The sequence below is a fragment of the Onthophagus taurus genome, chromosome 8 (assembly GCF_036711975.1).
Source record: "Onthophagus taurus isolate NC chromosome 8, IU_Otau_3.0, whole genome shotgun sequence".
Lineage (NCBI taxonomy): Eukaryota > Metazoa > Arthropoda > Insecta > Coleoptera > Scarabaeidae > Onthophagus > Onthophagus taurus.
The window spans coordinates 3,711,909-3,733,231 of record NC_091973.1 but is presented as its reverse complement, the minus strand read 5'-3'; the positions used below and the strand labels follow the sequence as shown (position 1 = coordinate 3,733,231).

Genomic DNA, 21,323 nt, shown 5'->3' with positions numbered 1-21,323 from the left:
CGGATTTAGCCGCACGTCTCTTAAGACGGCTAAACCCGAATGATTCTAGTTTTAGGTCTAGTGTTAGTTCTAGTGATAGTGTAAAACTAGAACTAACACTAGACCTAGAACTAGAATCATTCGGGTTTAGCCATACGTCTCAAAAGATGGCTAAACCCGAATGATTCTAGTTCTAAGTCTAGTGTTTGTTCAATAAAAATATGCTACAAAGCGCTATCTAGTGCTAACTAGCGCTATTTAACGCTGTCACTAGAACTACAACTAGACTTAGAACTAGAATCATTCGGGTTTAGCCGTACGTCTCAAAAGACGGCTAAACCCGAATGATTCTAGTTCTAGGTCTAGTGTTTGTTCAATAAAAATATGCTACAAAGTGCTATCTAGTGCTAACTAGCGCTATTTAACGCTGTCACTACAACTAAAACTAGACTTAGAACTAGAATCATTCGGGTTTAGCCGTACGTCTCAAAAGACGGCTAAACCCGAATGATTCTAGTTCTCGGTCTTGTGTTAGTTCTAGTGATAGTGCAATACTAGAACTAACATTAGACCGAAAACTAGAAACATTCGGATTTAGCCGCACGTCTCTCAAGACGGCTAAACCCGAATGATTTTAGTTTTAGGTCTAGTGTCAGTTCTAGTGATAGTGGTAGTGTAAAACTAGAACTAATACTAGACCTAGAAGTAGAATCATTCGGGTTTAGCCATACGTCTCAAAAGACGGCTAAACCCGAATGATTCTAGTTCTAGGTCTAGTGTTTGTTCAATAAAAATATGCTACAAAGCGCTATCTAGTGCTAACTACCGCTATTTAACGCTGTCACTAGAACTAAAACTAGACTTAGAACTAGAATCATTCGGGTTTAGCCGTACGTCTCAAAAGACGGCTAAACCCGAATGATTCTAGTTCTCGGTCTTGTGTTAGTTTTAGTGATAGTGCAATACTAGAACTAACACTAGACCGAAAACTAGAAACATTTGGATTTAGCTGCACGTCTCTCAAGACGGCTAAGCCCGAATGATTCTAGTTTAGGTTTAGTGTTAATTCTAGTTTTAGTTCAACAAAAATATACAACAAAGCACCATGTAGCGCTACTTAATGCTGTCACTAGAACTAATACTAGACCTAGAACTAGAATCATTCGGGTTTAAAGAAGACGGCTAAACCCGAATGTTTCTAGTTCTAAGTCTGAAAGATGTATGTATTGCATAAAATTTTTCCGTAATGCTAAATAAATAAAGTTTTCATAAAAATGCGTGATCATACATTTTGGTCAAATTGAAATAATATTTTTACCCCAAACGACACCGGTAACATTATCGAGTAAACTGCGGTAAATCAATCGTGCGCTGCGGACAAAAATTAGCAAAATATTACCGACCGCTGTCGCTAATTGCGATTTGATTGTTTTAATCACGTACAGAGTTCGCGATAAATTCAAATCCTGTCGTATTTTTTGAACCCTCCAGCGATCGTCAAATTAAAATTTGAACGTACAAAATATTTAATTGAAATTACTGTTTAGATGAAATTACATTTATTGCAAAAATATGTGATTTTTAAGGAACATAAAAAAATGTGATTTGGACCAGAAAAGTCAGTCGAACCGAACGGAATAAAACAAGCAATGAGGTGTAAAACGGAGCCCCTCGGAGAGACGTAAAAGGTGCTCAGGAACATCGACACGGTCCGAAATCTGCTTCGGGGGTAATGCGAAAAGTTGGGGCTAGTGGTGTGGGGATTTCTCTCCCAAACGGTCCGAAACGCGTCGATTTATGTGATTTCATTTCTGCTATGGTCGATTTTTCGTTTCCTTAATTTTCGCAGTTTAATTGCATGCGAGGACCGAAAAAGGACGCAGGTGCCACAGGAAGCGCCCCTAATACCGCGGTATTACGACCGAGAGATTAGAGTGCCGCAGAATTCTCCCGGGACCACCATACCTCTCAAAACTCAAAGACATTGATGACTCGACCAGTTAAACTTCCCCGGATCGCCATCCATGCATAACAGCCTCGAACAACCGCATACTTTCCGTCGTCTTTGGCTCTCGGGCAACTCAAACAAGAGTTTTCCCCCACTTTGAATTTAATAACGACCTTCCACGCGAACGTGGAAAAGCCATTTCCAACCAAATCTCATTGCAAACACCAACTGTTTAAACACACTTACCTCCGATCATCGTAACATCTAGACAAAATCAAAATGATACATTTAAAAAGATCACTTTTAATATAGTGTTTTTTGATTCGTGAATTAAACGAACAAGTGTACTAATAATAGGATTGATTTTGGTGAGGATATCAATGATCTTCCGGTGGTGGTAACGCAGAAGGCCGAAGTCGACGGGCGTTCAATACTCATTTGCAAAACGGGGAACGAGTCGGAACCGGCTCGGAAAATTATACCGCGCTGTAAATCGACGTTTGACCTTAATTGTTTTGGGACAACGAGCAGGCCATTGTTTCTGCAATTTCCCTTCGCCGCTCGACAACCATGGTACAAACAGGCGGTTCGCGAATTGACGGCTTTGGAAGTGAGCAGTGATTTTCACAGGGCCCCCTTTGGGAGTTCCGCAGGTTTGATGCAGGAAAACTTGGAGGTAGCCAAAAGGATTTGCAATGGCGATACTAGTCAAAATAGGGTTGTTCGTTATAATTCGTCGGGATCGCAGTACGAAATATGTAAATTTTTAAGCACAAAGTGCATGTCGTGACTAGGAGTGAACGGAACTGCGCGGCAAAGCGCACGTCGACTCACTGCTTAATAGGACCGGACGCCAACCGACAGAGTAAATAATGGAGAAGATAACATCCGCCGACAACAGCCCGATAATAAAAGATACCCATAATAAGACTTGACAGACAGCATCGACAATCGTTTCGGCGCCACCGAAAAAAAAATTCCCTCCATTCCACAAATCGATTTGCTTCTATTTACTTTGCCTGAATTTTAATTTTCGCAATGCAAACGATTCCCAGGCCGCTCGCGGTGACTCCGCAACGTTTGCACAAACGCCATCGAAACCATTTCAAATACCATTTTGTAACTGCCGGATTTAATTTTTTCTCGCTTTAATACCTAAAAGGTATAATGTCTAAAAAAAAATCTCCTATAATATAAACACCATAATAATAATAATATTCAATAAAAAATGCAATTTAAGTATTCCTCTAATTAGTGCTTTTGATGCGGTGTTGTGGAATGATGATCCTGTTCTTCTGCCTAGTGTCATGTTGGTGGATATCACTATCTCCGTTAGTGGTAACTGCCAGTATGTAGACGCTAGGGACAGTTAATATTTGCATCGCTTTAAATATGCTTCTGCAGCTATTCCGCCAAAGCTCCTTTTGCTGGATTAAGACCTTGGAAGTTTGAGGCGATGATCCCCACACCTCAATGCCATATTGATGTATGGAAGTAAAGTGGCTGTGTTCTAGCAGCTTCATGGGTTGAGATAATCCTTAATCTTCTGATGAGGTAGGTTGCTGTCGCAAACTTTTTTGTAACGTATTCTATATGTGAATACCATTTCAGGTGGGAATTTATGTTAAGACCAAGGAATTTAATGGTATGTCCCGTATCTGGTTCTCTATTGCTAAGTATGAGTGATTGCGAACTACTCTAAATGTCACGTCAAATCAGCCGTTAAGTTTTGTGGTAAGTCATTGATATAGATCAGGAACAAAACCGGGCCTAGAACAGATCTCTGTGGCACTCCCTGTCCTATCTGTCTTCTTGCAGGAAAATTTATGCATGTTTTCTTAGTATCGGGTACTTCTTTTTCAGGAAATATGCGATTGAACGAATTTGTGAATGCGGTATGGAACGAGGAATAACCAAGATGAGCATCTGGTCATTGCGTCCTACGAAGACTCTGATTGAATTCAAGTATTTTCTCTGTTGTAATTAATCTTATCTTTCTCATATTTGTAATGCTTGTGATTTTTGTTGTTACTTAAGCAATCTGCGTAAGATGGCTAGATAAGTGTGGATTTGTAGTTTTTACCTCGATGTTTATTAAATCTGTAAATATATTATCTATGCAGGTTGCGGATCCTGGTGATACTCTAGAAGGATATATTCCAAACATATTGAATATCTTACGGAGTGCCATGGAATCTTGGTTGCTATGCATAAAATTTATGTCAAAATCTCCGGAAAGTAGCACTCTATTGTTAGGATACGTTTCTGCAATGTATACCAGGTACCATTTCAGTTTTGCAAATCCCATCAAACCCGAATGATTCTAGTTCTCGGTCTTGTGTTAGTTCTAATGATAGTGCTAGTGCAATACTAGAACTAACACTAGACCGAGAACTAGAAACATTCGGGTTTAGCCGCACGTCTCTCAAGACGGCTAAACCCGAATGATTCTATTTTTCAGTCTTGTGTTAGTTCTAATGATAGTGCTAGTGCAATACTAGAACTAACACTAGACCGAGAACTAGAATCATTTGGATTTAGCCGCACGTCTCTCAAGACGGCTAAACCCGAATGATTCTAGTTCTCGGTCTTGTGTTAGTTCTAGTATTACAGTATGACTATCACTAGAACTATCACAAGACCTAGAACTAGAATCATTCGGATTTAGCCGCACGTCTCTCAAGACGGCTAAACCCGAATGATTCTAGTTCTAGGTCTTGTGTCAGTTCTAGTGACAGTGCTAATGTAAAAGTAGAACTAACACTAGACCGAGAACTAGAATCATTCGGATTTAGGCGCACGTCTCTCAAGACGGCTAAACCCGAATGATTCTAGTTCTAGGTCTTGTATCAGTTCTAGTGATAGTGCTAATGTAAAAGTAGAACTAACACTAGACCGAGAACTAGAATCATTCGGATTTAGCCGCACGTCTCTCAAGACGGCTAAACCCGAATGATTCTAGTTCTCGGTCTTGTGTTAGTTCTAGTATTACACTATGACTATCACTAGAACTATCACAAGACCTAGAACTAGAATCATTCGGATTTAGCCGCACGTCTCTCAAGACGGCTAAACCTGAATGATTCTAGTTCTAGGTCTTGTGTTAGTTCTAGTATTGCACTAGGACTATCACTAGAACCAACACAAGACCTAGAACTAGAATCATTAGGGTTTAGCCGCACGTCTCTCAAGACGGCTAAACCCGAATGATTCTAGTTCTGGGTCTTGTGTTAGTTCTGGTATTGCACTAGAACTATCACTAGAACTAACACAAGATCTAGGACTAGAAACATTCGGATTTAGCCGCACGTCTCTCAAGACGGCTAAACCCGAATGATTCTAGTTCCGGGTCTTGTGTTAGAACTAACTAAGCTAGAAACATTCGGATTTAGCCACACGTCTCTCAAGACGGCTAAACCCTAATGATTCTAGTTCTCGGTCTTGTATTACTTCTAGTGATAGTGGTAGTGTAAAACTATAACTAACACTAGACCTAGAACTAGAAAGTATGGATTTGCTTCTATTTACTTTGCCTGAATTTTAATTTTCGCAGTGCAAATGATTCCCAGGCCGCAACATTTTGCCTATTACAAATACCATTTTGTAACTGCCGGATTTAATTTTTGACTTAAAAGGTATAATGTCTAAAAAATTTTTTCCATAATATAAACACCATAAACGGGATAAATAAAATGAATCATTTAAAGGACATTAAAATAAAGTAACGGGACGAGTTTTGGATCAGCGAAAACGTTTGGAACGTCGCGCGCGTTCATGGATTTTACAGCGTCGTAAAAAGTGAAGCTCTTAAATATAAATACGTTTGACGTCTCCGCGAACGGGAGAAACTGCTTCGTCCGCTGTAAAACGCACTTAATTACAGAGGACGAGCACAACAAGAATTCTGCGAAGTCCGTAATTTCGGGTAATCGCGTTTCCGTGCCGGTAAGCGAAAAAGAGGCCGCGTTTCGGTTTATGCTAACTCGGGGAAACGCCCAGAAACAATAACAGAAGCCCGTCGGTTCCGATGATTAAGGAAGAAGTAGGGCCAAGGACCGAGAGCTGGAGAGGCGAAAGGCGAAACGGGAGGCTCGGAGATAAAGGGGAGGCGGGAAACCCTCTTTTCTAGAGGGCGAGCTTTTAAACTTCCTACGGACGCTTTCGAAAAATTGACCGCGCCCTTCGACGTGTTAATGCGCGTCCAAAGTTTTTCCGGTAAACAAGTTTCGGGAACGTCGTTTGCTATTCAAAGGGGAAGATCTAAAACCTTATGCATTTATTCAACGGAGGCAGTCCCAATAAACACCTAACGGAAACTAACACAAACTCAAAATTACAAAATTTCATTCAACAAAAGTATAATTTTTTTCTCCTTCGAGAGTTTTCGATAAGAAGAGCATCTCCGTAGAGGTTTTGCAGTCAAAGAAACCGATCGAAATTGTCCGTCTGCGACTTAGCCTGTCTATAAAAACATCAGTATTGGCTCCGCGGGTCGGGCCCTTGGGTGGAAAGTTGAGCAAAACTTTTATTTTCTGAACGGCTCAAGAATAAGGAACGACTTTCCGAAGAGGGCGATGGACGCGACTCATCAATAGGGGCGAATTGCCCTAGAAAATCACCCAAACAATCGATTCCTTCACTTTTCAATTTTAACTATCCCATTAAATCTCATTGTATATACACTGTATTCATTAATTATCGTACTCGACGTCATTATTGTAAGTATGCAACCAATATCACAGTATCGGTGTTGTAATACGCAAATCGCGATATTGGTTGCATACTTGCAATAATAATTAATTAACACACTTTAAAATAATCATGCATAATTAAATTATCGTACCGAAGAAGGGTGCATTTGGGACTGTGTTGCAGACCGACTACTTCATAAATATTCTTGTCGACGTTATTATTCTCGAAGGAAGCCAAACCCGCCTAGGGGAAAGTGTTTACCCCCCTTGAACTTAATTGCCGTCACGTTCGTGACATCGCAAAAATTTTCTCTTCCCTTAGTTTAATTCGACAATCTTATCTTAAATTAATCCTAAGAGAAATGATTATAAAATATAATAATTATGTTTCAATTAATTTTTTTAATTTAAACAACGAATACAATATCAAACAAGTGAAGAAGAATAAGTCATTTCCAGATGGTAAGATTGCTGTTAGGACGATAAGATGGTTTGAAGTCTCTTAAAGACTTAACGACTGGGTTTTATTGTCTAACAGATGATTTAATTACATAGTAAACTTTATGACGGTGCCATTAACAGTTTTACGACACTTTTCTGGAATTTGGGCGTCCGTTCACTACATACAATGTAGAACAGAATGGATCGATTCGGGGTTAAAAATTCGGTATTACCCATTCGATTCGATTCGAATTAATTATCCCCGATTGGTGGCGATTATTTAATTGGGAAAAATCCATGCCGCTCCTGTATCCATTTACAAATATGGCCAATTGATATTTTAACCCGGATTTATTAAATACTCGAATTTACGGTCACTGTAAATTTTAAAACTCGTTTTTGTGTTATTGGCCACTCGACCAACTGACGTACCACGTGCCCTCAATCGTTAGAACCAAAATAGAACCCACCGAAATGTAAAAACATCTTTAGAACGGCTTTCAAAATATACATTTTAACATGTTCAATTTAATTAAATTCAAATTAATATAATAAAAACTAACAAAAAGAAATTCGAAAGTTTTGGTACATTATTTTTTGTGTTGAGTGGTAGAAAGTTAGGTGTAGACATGGATAATCCATTGAGGGTCGCCCGGAAAAAGTTACGGTCCCGTACCTAATTGAGAGCGGAATGATAATATAAGAATATAATGGCGGCGGCGCGGGGGCTTTGTTCGCAGGGTCGCGAAACGACAAAAAAATTTACATAAAATCGCCATAAGTCGCGAGAATTTTGTCGTGCGTCCGCCTCCGATTAACATAAATGGAGAACACGCCACGTTCAAATCGAGCCGATTCCTACCTTTTATTTATAAGACGCGAGTATAAATGTTTAGAATAACTTTTATTAATACTCAACAATCTATTTTTGAATAACATTAATAATTAAATAGAAAATGCATACTTGAATTTTGTTTTAAGAGGCGCAATTCCTATCAAATCCAACCTATTTTAGTATAAAGAATTTGAATAAGTCATAAAAACCACAACAATCCATTTCAAATAACGATTTTATAGTCCATTTCCGATAGACCGGAAGTGGCGGCCATCTTGAAAATATTTCAGATCGAAAGATGGGGATGATCATCCCATATACACAAAATTTCAGACACGTAGGTGCAATATACCTAGAAAGAATAGAGAGTTCATGACTTTTTGGCACACACTGTATATAAATGATTACATATAATACATATAAATGACGTGTGGAGATTTATAGAGGTTGATAATCAAGTTGCATAAGTGGACTAAGTCTCAATTAACTGTCTTCCCCCCAAGACAACATCAACGTTCATGAAACTGTAATAAAGCTGAGTATGATGGGATTGCATTACAACAAGAATTAATTGGCAAAAGTAGCGAATTAGAAGAAAACTTCCCAGCACAACATTTTGATTGACCTGATTAGTTCTACTATATTCATTAGAAATCAGATAACGAATAAATTGCTTTTCTCGAACACAGCAGGGTTTTTGCGGAATATCTTAGAAAATAATCAGTCGCGTTCTTTGTTATGAGAAAAATCACGGATTTTATCAATATCTAAAAGTTATTAAGGTTTTTGAAATTTGTTCCAAGAAGATTACAGATTTATAGGAATAAACTTGTTCAAAACATTGCAGCACCTATTATTAATACACTGTTGGAAATAATTCACGAGCACACCCTGTATAATCTTAACGCGTGTGTCTAGCGCAATAAAATTTTGTATGGAAGTAGTACTAAAGTAGTGTAACTTACTCTCACATGGAGAGCGGCATAACTCTGCTGGGAGGAGAAACATCAATAGCGAGAGTATTCCCCGTGAGCTTCGCGTACCATCGCTACACGACGTGGCATGGAGTCTATAAGTCGCTGTATTGTAGCGAGAGGGATGGCCAACCATGCCACCTCAACTCACCTCCATAGCTCCTCAATGTTAGCCAAGGAAGCCGGATAACGTAGAAGTCTCCGACCAGTCATGTCCCAAACATGTTCGATCGGATTCAGATGCGGAAACCGAGCTAGCCATGGAAGCATTCGTATATGGTGCTCTTCCACAAAGGTCTGTACAACACGCCCGATGTGCTGTCGTACGTTGTCGTGCATGTATAGCAGACCTGGGAGCCGCCGAACGTAGGGAAGCACAACGGACCGTAGCACCTCATCTACGTATCGTTGACCCGTCATGGTCTGCTATACACGCAGCAGACGTGTACGTCCACCATATGTAATCGCATCCCATACCATAATGCTCGGTTGTCGGTGGATAGGGCGTTCTTGCACATACTGCTCGAGTAGACGATCACCACGGCTCCGACGAACTAAAATTCGCGCATCACCGGTGCTCAATTCGAATCTTGATTCGTCGGAAAACAAAATGTCCCTCTACTCGGCAACCTACTAATGCCTAGCGTAGACCCACTCGTGACGTATGCTGCGGTGCTCGGGTGTTACTGGAATCCGCTGTATCGCACGACGCGCTCGCAGTCCACTATCTACCAAACTACGCGAACTGTACGGCGGACAGTTCGCGTAGTGAGTGCGCCTTCCCATGCCGGTGGCAAAACAGCTCCAAGTTGTCTTGAGGAGGACACACACGACGCTAAAGCGCTGAGCACAAGAGCGCGATCCTCGTGTGCTGTGGACGCGCAGGGCCGTCCCGGCCGCGGCTGAAGGTACCTATGTCCTACCTCAGACCATTCTCGCCATGCCCGTTCCAATGCCGATAACGATCGCTCGAGACGACGCGCAATTTCACAGAACGATACACCCTCAATGTGCATACCCACAAACATTCCTCGCTCAAACTCGCTTAAGTAACGCGATCGCCCATCCATTGCGCACAGAGTACGATAACAATGTGGTTCCTCACACCACACTAAAAACGACCGGTATTTTCCATCCACTTCGGTCTCCATAGCGACGGAATGTTCCACTTGAAAGGGTGGCTCAGACAACAATGCCGCGACGGAACAACTCGAAACTCCCTGAATAAACTCGTCTACAGTAAACCTTTGTGCTCCGCAAATATTATGGACTTATCTTCACGCGTTCAGATTATACAGGGTGTGCTCGTGAATTATTTCCAACAGTGTACATACAATTAATTCTACATGAACCCAGAAGTGATTATCACTTTGCAATTAATACCATAAGAACCCAATCATGCTTAACACATTGCAGCAGAAAATCTATGACATCAGCTGATTAAGTCTAAAATTAAGTATCCTGGAGTTGCTAAGGCTGAAAAAAGGGGTGCTATGACATTGAATTGATTAGCTATAGCAGTAGTTATAGGATTAACTATGGCACTAATTATAGAATTAGGTATGGTATTAGATATAGCGCCAGTTCTGATATTAGCATCAACTGTGGCAGCATTAGCTTTGGGTTGGGTTGGGTTGGATTTCCAATAATGTTGATGAATTTCCTAGATTTTCCAAACATTTCTAAAGATGTACACAGATTCCTAAAAGATTTCCAATGATACCCAGACATTACTGACAACCCAATCGTTCTGACATTAAGTTTTGGATCAACTTTTGCAGTATTAATTATGGCATTATTTTATAGCAGTAGCTGTTTCAGCAACTAAGGTAATAACTAAGACAGTTATGTTTTTGAATGAACTCGATGATTGCATTGCATTTTTAAGTCATTTGAAATAAGTCATTAAGCGTTGATTTATTTAGATCGTTTGGTGTTGTAAACCTTTAACAACAATTAATAGAACGAGTCTTAATACACGTACCGTATATCCTAATGAAAGCGATATTGGAGGATTGCAGTGGAAATGGTTGGATTTCGCAATTCGCAATTTCGTTGCTAAGCTTCGCATTCATCGCGGTCTATGCGAGGTTAGGGAAAAAAGAAGGAAGTTTATCGGTCGACGGTTGATTGATAATCTCGCGATTTATTTCCCGGACCGCGTGACATTATGTCGCGAAGAATGGACGACATAATCCGGCGTTTAACGGAGGCCAGGGATTAATGCACCTACCGAAGTACTGAATTCATCGGCGTTGGGTGCCGGTTCCGCTAATACGACCACAACGGTTATTAATTCAATAGGTCTTGTTTAAAGCCGCGCGCGGTCTGCACAAAGGCCGATTCGGCATAATTCCGTATCGAAAACCGCTTTATCGGCTTCTATCCGCTTCTACGAATCTAAAATCGTGCTGTAACACTTTATCCACGCAACTTTCATTCTATTTGCCCTTTCATTTCACATCATTAATGATGCATAATTTTATTCCAAAACATGAAAGGGATATTACTGGTTTCGAATTTCTATTCATCATCAACTGCATAACGCGGCTTTCTACATTCCAGGTATTTTAGTTTTAAATGTTTTGATTTATGTGTAGTATGGCATATTTGAAAGAAAAATAGTGTTATAGTTTTTTTTTGTTAAAATGAAAGAAGAAATAAAGAGAAATAAAGGAAAGTGAAGCGACCGCGTCGACAAATAGCAGATAACGGCGCTTTGGGTGGGAATTAAAAGTCGCCCGGTTATTTTTTCGGGTTATTTGCAGATGTGGGGTGCGAATTTATGAATCCGCACACGCACCAGCGCCGGTAAAGCCCAGCAGATATTTATCTTTATTTCGTTAGCGCTAATGTAAGTGTATACGAGCGTAATGTACGATGGCGCCACCTGGTTCGGGCTGGTGCTGCGACCGCCTACCGTATTTACAAATGTCCGCCCGTTAAGATAAACGGCTATTGTAATTCTATTTAATACAGGTTGAACGAGGCCGCGCTTTGAGCCTGTACCCATGGTACCCAGCTACCCGCGCTATTACCAACCCCCACCTATGATTGTAAAATAGTTCACCAACCCTACTATACAGCTTCGACGTATTCGCTCCCTCTACAACACGTTAGTTTTCTATTTTCCCCAACTAAAAAAAAAGCACACTAATTCCCACGGTTTATCCACTTGATACCTCGCTCAACCATATTTTATTTCATTTTTATTTTTTCCTTATACAAGAACCGGGTTAAAATAAACCAAGTTAAACCCAACGTACACATTTTAAAATTTTTTACCAACCTCTAAGTAAATTTTTTTTATAAAGGAAAAATTTTAATATAAAACTTCTTACTTGCTTGTATAATAATTCTATATAATTGGTCATCATTGTAAGTATGCAACCAATATGACAGTATTGGTATTGCAATACGCGATTTGTGTATTTAGATATATTCAGTGTGATATTGGTTGCATACTTGCAATGATGACGTCGGGTACGATAATTAATTAACACATTGTACATCTTGGATTTTGCACCGTCAGAGGATGTAAAAAGAATCCATGAAATAACAAACATATTAGGAATGCGTGTCAAAATGGAAGAGTACAGAAATCCAAAACAAATGCCCCAGTACAAAAGGTGTCAAGGTTGGAACCACACCAAAGTTTATTGCCACAAAAATCCGAGATGTGTTAAATGTGCTGGTCAACACTGGACCAACGAATGCACTAAAGCCAAAGAAATCCCGGCTAAATGTTTCAACTGTGGAGAAAATCATCCAGCGAACTACCGAGGATGCATTGTGATTAAGGAACTACAAGCCATCAGGAACAAGAAAGCAGCAAATTCAAATAAAATGCCGAAAAAGCGAGTGGTGAAACTGCAGAAAAAACTGTAAGTACATTAATCGATAAGAAAGCTGACAGGAAATTAGATCTAATACTAGAAAAAATACTTGGTGCAACGTACATACCACCGAGACATAATCTCAAAAGAGAAGATTATCAGGAAATTCTACTACATCTTGACAACAAATTTATAATTGGAGAAGACTTTAATGCAAAACATATGTCTTGGGGTTCTCGCTTGACAAATACAAAAGGAAGAGAACTGAACCATGCAATAGAAGCCCTAAATTGTGAGGTGCTCTCCACTGGGAAGCCAACTTACTGGCCAACAGATAGAAGTAAAATTCCGGACCTGCTTGATCACTCAAAGACACATGGCAGCCCGTAACTCTATCCCACCAGTTCATAAACTTTTTGTGACTAAAATCTTTAATTATCTCAATCTGAGTTGATAAGGACGAAGCGATTATCGGTTCAGGCGAACATGGCGCTCACTTGGCAGCCCTTTTGGCAAGCTTATCAGCTTGCTTGTTACCTGAACAAGTGGAGTGTCCTTTTGTCCATTGAAGTATAACGCACTGCGGCCTTCTCCATTGTCAGATGACAACCCATAACAAGTCCTGAGGTAATTGTTATTCTACTCAGGGCTAAAATAGCTTGTCTACTATCAGTGTAAATTGTAAAAGTCTATATTATGGGTAAAGCAGACTGGACCACTGGGAAAAGCTGCAAAACATTATCTAGTTTAATTAGTTATTCATAGTGTTCATAGTTCCTGAAATATTCAATTGTTTTTCCAAAATGTAATGGGCACATTGCAGCATCTTTTTAAAAACAATGTAAAAACGACATTCTTTCCAATTTTGCATTGAAACTATGTCAGATAATAGTCAAAGCCAGTAGGTAAATGGTAGTATCCAAAGATATTAGATACGCTATACAGCGTGTTCATAAGGCTTAGTTACTTTTGATGTTTTTTAAATAGAACACCCTGTATATTTTGTGCTAGTTGAATTGCCCATCAAGATACCTTTAATAAACGATAAATATATTATATATCTAACTTAAGTAGTTTTCCTGATATATAGAATTTAAAAAAGTATGTGTGATAAAATATGCGTTATTGCACTTAATATTATATTCTGTCTATTTTTATCACTTTTTTTTGTTCTTCCTTTTATTATTTGATTAATATTTTATAGTGTAAAATAATTTTGCTGCCATATACCAAATTTTAATGCGACTTGGTATTTTATGAGATTTAAAAAGATGTAAGTAATAAAATCTGCAATTGTTCTGCCATATAATTTACGACTTTGCCATTTAATTGTATTTTTTGTATTTTTATTACGTTTTGATTATTTATTTATTAAAGTTTTTTTTTTTAATTGTATTTTAATATAATATTGCTGATTTACAAATGACAGACAAACAAAAAAGAAAAAACAAAAGAAAAGTAACAAAAAATATTACATTCTGTCACTTTTTTAAGTACAATAATGCCACTTTATTACACATTTTTCTTTAAATTCTAAATATCACGAAAACTATTAACGTTAGACATATGACATACTTATCATTAATTAAAGGGAACTTGATGAGCAATTCAACTAGCACACAATATACAAGGTGCCATTCAAAAAACTTAAGAAAAAGCCATTCGAAAAACATCAAAAGTAACTAAGCTTTATAAACACTCTGTATAGTGTATTTAATATCTTTGAATACTATCATTTACCTACTGAATTTGACTATTGTCTAACATAGTTTCAAGGCAAAATCGGAAAAAATGTCGTTTTTACATAATTTTCAAAAAGATCCTGTAATAGGCACAAATTTAGTTGTATTCATAATATGATAAAATATACAGGGTGTTCAATTTAAATAAATTTTGGTACTCTCCGTTACGCTTAATAGAACACGCTGTATAAGTGAAAATAATTTTATGTAATAGAAAGTGATGACTCAAACAATTTTTATATAAAATATTTTTTTGGTTTTTTGTTGATACTAATAACTCATCCTGTATATAACTTTTTTAAATTTAACTTATTTGATGTAATTTTTCTATTTTCCAATTATACAGAATATTTTGGACCCAGCCACCTATACGATTTTATTTTATTTATTATATATTTCTCCTGAAGATTGCTTTATAACCGAAATCGGTTTTGATTTAAAAATGATTTTTGAGTTTAGTGAAAATGATGATTTAGTGAAACGAATAAAATGAATATTTCTTGATTCCGGGTTAGGATAGACGGCGGAAATCTAGAATCAATCGTCGATATGTGGAAATAATAGCCTCACGTCCGGATCTGCGCGAAATCCGACGCGAAGTTCCGCTAATGAACATGTTTATTGAATTCGATTTGTAAAAGCGTGCCCTCCCCGCTTTTTGATTAATGGAAAGAGTCGCTGCCGCCGGGGGAGATATCAATCCCTACGGATACGTGTCTATCCCTTATTCATCAAACCCTCAAAAGTTGCTTCATCCATTTCGCGCCATTCGTGGACCCTTTCTAAAGATTCGAACAAATATTTAAACGTTTATCTTTAAGGGGGGCTGTGTATGTATGCAGTTAGAAAACAATATAAAACGACGTGGCGGATCATTCTCAAGGGGGCAAGATACAATGGAACGTTAAAATATTAAAGACTCTGACGTCAAAAGCGCACTGAACTACTTCCAACAACCCATTTCGTAATAGACGATAATGAATTGATGGTGTGGGTAAGTTCGGTTTATATCGGAAATGAGACGTAATTAAAAGTTTGTCATCTTCATTTTAAACAAATTGTTAGATAATGTATACCGTATCGCTGCGTCACGTTGGTGGTTGCGGTAACAATGTACTCCGCAGGGTTTAACGTTAGTTTAATAAATTTAGGGGGGCAAATTGCATACTCTCTATCGATCCAGTTTTATATTGGAACGGGGCCGTGCCCTTAATATATTGTCGACCCCGGACGCTGAATTAACAAGGTGACAAAATCCGCGTTATCCGAAAATAATGGCGCCTTTCACTCCTCCCCTAATCCAAAGGATTACGTGAATTAACAAAGAATTATCAAGCTCACTTCATAAATAACCGTACTCGAAGTTAACGCAACTGAAGTTAATGTAACTGAAGTTAACGTCATACGCCCCGGTTCAACATCCAACGAGCTGTGAAACGGACTATTAGTTATTCTATTTTCACATTTTCCTCCTTTTAAAATATATTAATAAATAACATTTAATTACATTTAAGAACATTTTTACGATTTATTCTTAAAACGCGAAATACACCGCCCTAACTTTGACTCCCCGACTACACAAAAGGAACAAGATATTCCGGAATAAAGTAGGAGGAGACGATACGGGCTCTCATATACAATGGCAAACGCGGATTTCTATATTTCTGTATTGGATAATGGCCAAGAAAAGAGGAACTGTTTTATTTTTATTAAATCCTTCCCTTAAGATGAATGTCTTTAAACCTATTGTATTCTATTTTTTGGACGCACTAAACGCCCAACATCTATACATAGCAATATTAACTATTGTTTATTTAAATAGCATATGACAACGTGATTTATTGTTTCCTCCCAAAATATATTATTATGCCGTGAGAAATAAAATAAAATATTAAAAGAAAAATCATAACATATATATAAATATATATATATATATTAATAAAATTACAATTTTTTTTCTAATATATATTTATTATATAATATTATATATAATAAATATATATAATTGTATATATAGTAGAATTATTAATTTGATTTATTGTGTCCTCCCATAAATATATTATTATAGAGTGAGAAATAAAATAAAAAATTAAAATAAAAATCATAACATATATATAAATATATAATAATTATATAATTATAAATATAAATAATATAATATATAATATTATATACATATAATTGTATATATAGTAGAATTATTAACTTGATTTATTGTATCCTTCCAAAATATATTATTATGCCGTGAGAACTAAAATAAAAAATTAAAATAAAAATCATAACATATATATAAATATATATATATATATATATATTAATAAAATTACAATTTTTTTTCTAATATATATTTATTATATAATATTATATATAATAAATATATATATTTGTATATATAGTAGAATTATTAATTTGATTTATTGTGTCCTCCCATAAATATATTATTATAGAGTGAGAAATAAAATAAAAAATTAAAATAAAAATCATAACATATATATAAATATATAATAATTATATAATTATAAATATAAATAATATAATATATAATATTATATACATATAATTGTATATATAGTAGAATTATTAACTTGATTTATTGTGTCCTTCCAAAATATATTATTATGCCGTGAGAACTAAAATAAAAAATTAAAATAAAAATCATAACATATATATATAATATATAATAATATATATATATTAACAAAATAATAATTTGTTTTTCTAATATATATTTGTTATATAATATTATATATAATAAATATATATAATTGTATATATAGTAGAATAATTGTTGTTTGAAAGAATTAATGGTGATAAAATCATGGTTTTGTTGTTTACAAATTATGCGTGCAAGGGGGCACAACTAATTAATGCGTTTTGAAGCCGCGTCTACAACTAAAAATAGAGGGTTAACCGTGTGCCAGTTTAGAATAGCCACGACGGTGACAAGGAACTCGCAAGTATTTGTATATGAAGATATAATTATCAGATATTCTTCGTACACCGAACTTTTACGGTGAAGTTATTTTAGTCGTAGCAGCAAAAAGTGCTAGAACAATAACTAATAAAGCGTTATTTGTACGTTTGAAGATAAAAAAAATTCAGGTTGGAAGTTTACGATTGTGATACAAACACCAGAGGCGCGTTACCTACAACGGCTGTCATCATGTGTAGTAGTGATAAATTGCCCTACGGCCAATCACAATTCATCGTGTCGAACATTGAATAACTACGACACTCGCTATTTGTCCAATTCACAAATTACTAATAGCCAGACGTAATTTCATATTTCAATAACAAAGGTTGCATTGAAAAAAGGCCCTATTTCTCAGTATGTCTTTTTTCAAAAAATGTTATCACAATCACTAAATGTACCTGTATCGGTCCAGAGGAGGCAAAATATGTAGAAGAACGCCTGGTAGATCAAGAACGGGTACATCTTCGATGTCACCAAGAAGAAATCACTTGAAGTTAAATAATTTTTGGCGAAAGTTTTTCACTCACAACGTAAAACTGTCACCGGCTCGAGTCTGTTTCGTAGGTTAGTCCCCACCACTTTCGGTTTCGATAACAGCCTTATAGATGTCACACTCGTCAAATGGACGAGAGAAAATGAAGAGGTTCTGCGACGTTCGCGGAGTCAACAGTGGTGCTCGCGGCGTCGTCCTGAGTACCTAGCGTCGTCGTTAGAACTGAAACCACGGCGCGCTCGTCGCATTTATAGAGGGAGAGTACCCGCCAAACGAGTCTTGCGCCCTCTGGGCTAGAAAGCGCGCTGGCTACGAGGCGCGGAAATCGATCACGCGCCCGCAAAACTGAAAACCAGCCGAAACTTGCAAAAATTAGCGCAATTAACCCGCATGGACACTTTTTGCGACCTTTCACCGTCCCTCTACTATTTGCCGTTTGTCCAGAATTTTTGATAGCACGAGATCCATTATCTTTTATGAACGCTGAAACGAATTGCGTCACTATTTACAATGTTCAACCCATCCATAATTCAATTCAAAAAACATCCCTTTATTATTTTAATAAGAAACATTTTTGAAAAATTACCTTCATTTATCTGGCAAACGTCGAAGATGTAAAGTAACCCATCGATATCATAAAATCAACTTTGCATAAACGATGAAAACAGATTTTACTGCATCTTATAGACATATTGAGCAATGAAAATTTGTGTTATGGCTTACTAGTTTAACTTTTGACTAAACACTGACTATATTAGCTCTGCTTTTAGTACAATAATAATATACAAGAATCTGTCAAAACTAGAACTAGAAACATTCGGGCTTAGCCATGCGACTCCTGAATGTTGAAAGAGCTTTGATACCTAGAACTATTCGTTTTCTAGCTATTTTAATTATCATTTTCATTCAGCATCAATAAGTTTTTTAAAATCGTTTTCGATTGTACAAGCAGCATACTTAAAAATTTGTCTAATTACGCTTCAAATGTTCACATGTCTATCTTATACAGGTTGGTCAAAAATTGAATTACCAATTTTTGATACTTAATTGCAAAAAATCGAAAGTTTAAATGGAGTACCCATATGTTATTTACCTACCTTAAAGATTCAAGTTTATGGTATGATATAAAAACTATGATATAATATTATATTGTAATTTCCAGGAAAAAAATGTTAATTTTATAAATCAAAAATAATAGGAAATTTTCAAAAAAATCGTATCGACTGTATTTTTAAGGGTGTTGATATGATATGTATGTTAAATTGTAGCTTAAATATTCTAGTTTATGATATGATAAAAGAAGTTTATGATAATATTATAGAAATATCGAGAAAAAAACTATTAAAGAAGAAATTGTCAAGTTTATAAATTAAAAATTATACGAAATTTTCAAAAAATCATATCGACTGTATTTTTAAGTATCTTGATATGATATGTATGTTAAATTGTAGCTTAAAGATTCTAGTTTATGATATGACAACAAAATTTTATGATAATATTATTGAAATATCGAGGAAAAAACTATTAAAGAAGGAATTGTCAAATTTATAAATCAAAAATAATAAGAAATTTTCAAAAAATCATATCGATTGTACTTTTAATGATCATGATATGATATGTATGTTAAATCGTAGCTTGAAGTTTCTAGTTTATGATACGATCAAAAAAATGTATGATCATATTATTGAAATATCGAGGAAAAAACTATTAAAGAAGGAATTGTCAAATTTATAAATCAAAAATAATAAGAAATTTTCAAAAAATCATATCGATTGTACTTTTAATGATCTTGATATGATATGTATGTTAAATTGTAGCTTAAAGTTTCTAGTTTATGATACGATCAAAAAAATGTATGATAATATCATTGAAATATCGAGGAAAAAATTATTAAAGAAGGAATTGTCAAATTTATAAATTTAAAATAATACGAAGTTTTCAAAAAAATCATATTGTCTGTATTTTTAAGTATCTTGATATCATATGTCTGTTAAATTGCAGCTTAAAGATTCTAGTTTATGATATGATAAAAAAAAATTATGATAATATTATTGAAATATCGAGGAAAAAAACTATTAAAGAAGAAATTGTCAAATTTATAAATTAAAAATAATACGAAATTTTCAGAAAATCATATCGACTGTATTTTTAAGTATCCTGATATCATATGAGTACTAAATTGTTGCTTAAAGGTTTTAGTTTATGATATGATAAAAAAATGTATGATAATATTATTGAAATATCGAGGAAAAAACTATTAAAGAAGGAATTGTCAAATTTATAAATCAAAAATAATAAGAAATTTTCAAAAAATCATATCGATTGTACTTTTAATGATTATGATATGATATGTATGTTAAATTGTAACTTAAATATTCTAGTTTATGATAATATTATTGAAGTATCGAGGAAAAAGCTATTAAAGAAGAAATTGTCAAATTTATAAATTTAAAATAATACGAAATTTTCAAAAAATCATATCGACTGTATTTTTAAGTATCTTGATATGATATGTATGTTAAATTGTAGCTTAAAGTTTCTAGTTTATGATACGATCAAAAAAATGTATGATAATATTATTGAAATATCGAGGAAAAAACTATTAAAAAAGGAATTGTTAAATTTATAAATCAAAAATAATAAGAAATTTTCAAAAAATCATATCGATTGTACTTTTAATGATCATGATATGATATGTATGTTAAATTGTAGCTTAAATATTCTAGTTTATGATATGATAAAAAAAGTTGATGATAATATTATTGAAATACCGAGGAAAAAGCTATTAAAGAAGAAATTGTCAAATTTATAAATTTAAAATAATACAAAATTTTCAAAAAATCATATCGACTGTATTTTGAAGTATCTTGATATGATATGTATGTTAAATTGTAGCTTAAAGTTTCTAGTTTATGATACGATAAAAAAAAGTATCATAATATTATTGAAATATCGAGGAAAAAACTATTAAAGAAGGAATTGTCAAATTTATAAATCAAAAATAATAAGAAATTTTCAAAAAATCATATCGATTGTACTTTTAATGATCATGATATGATATATATGTTATATTGTAGCTTAAAGTTTCTAGTTTATCATACGATAAAAAAAATGTATGATAATATTATTGAAATATCGAGGAAAAAACTATTAAAAAAGGAATTGTTAAATTTATAAATTAAAATAATAAGAAATTTTCAAAAAATCATATCGATTGTACTTTTAATGATCATGATATGATATGTATGTTAAATTGTAGCTTAAATATTCTAGTTTATGATATGTATGTTAAATTGTAGCTTAAATATTCTAGTTTATGATATGATAAAAAAAGTTTATGATAATATTATTGAAGTATCGAGGAAAAAGCTATTAAAGAAGGAATTGTTAAATTTATAAATAAAAAATAA

General features: G+C 35.1%; 1 protein-coding gene across 5 annotated transcripts in view; it reads right to left on the bottom strand.

Moving 5' to 3' along the window:
* Positions 1 to 18,137, bottom strand: part of LOC111425294 (zwei Ig domain protein zig-8-like) — an 89,393-nt gene extending 71,256 nt beyond the window's left edge. For all 5 annotated transcript variants that reach the window (XM_023059233.2, XM_023059235.2, XM_023059234.2 and 2 more), the window contains exon 1: positions 17,819 to 18,137. In XM_023059233.2, coding sequence (XP_022915001.1) covers positions 17,819 to 17,882 — 64 coding nt within the window. In that variant the 5' untranslated portion in view covers positions 17,883 to 18,137. The remainder of the gene's footprint in view (positions 1 to 17,818) is intronic.
* Between the last annotated feature and the right edge of the window lie 3,186 nt (positions 18,138 to 21,323).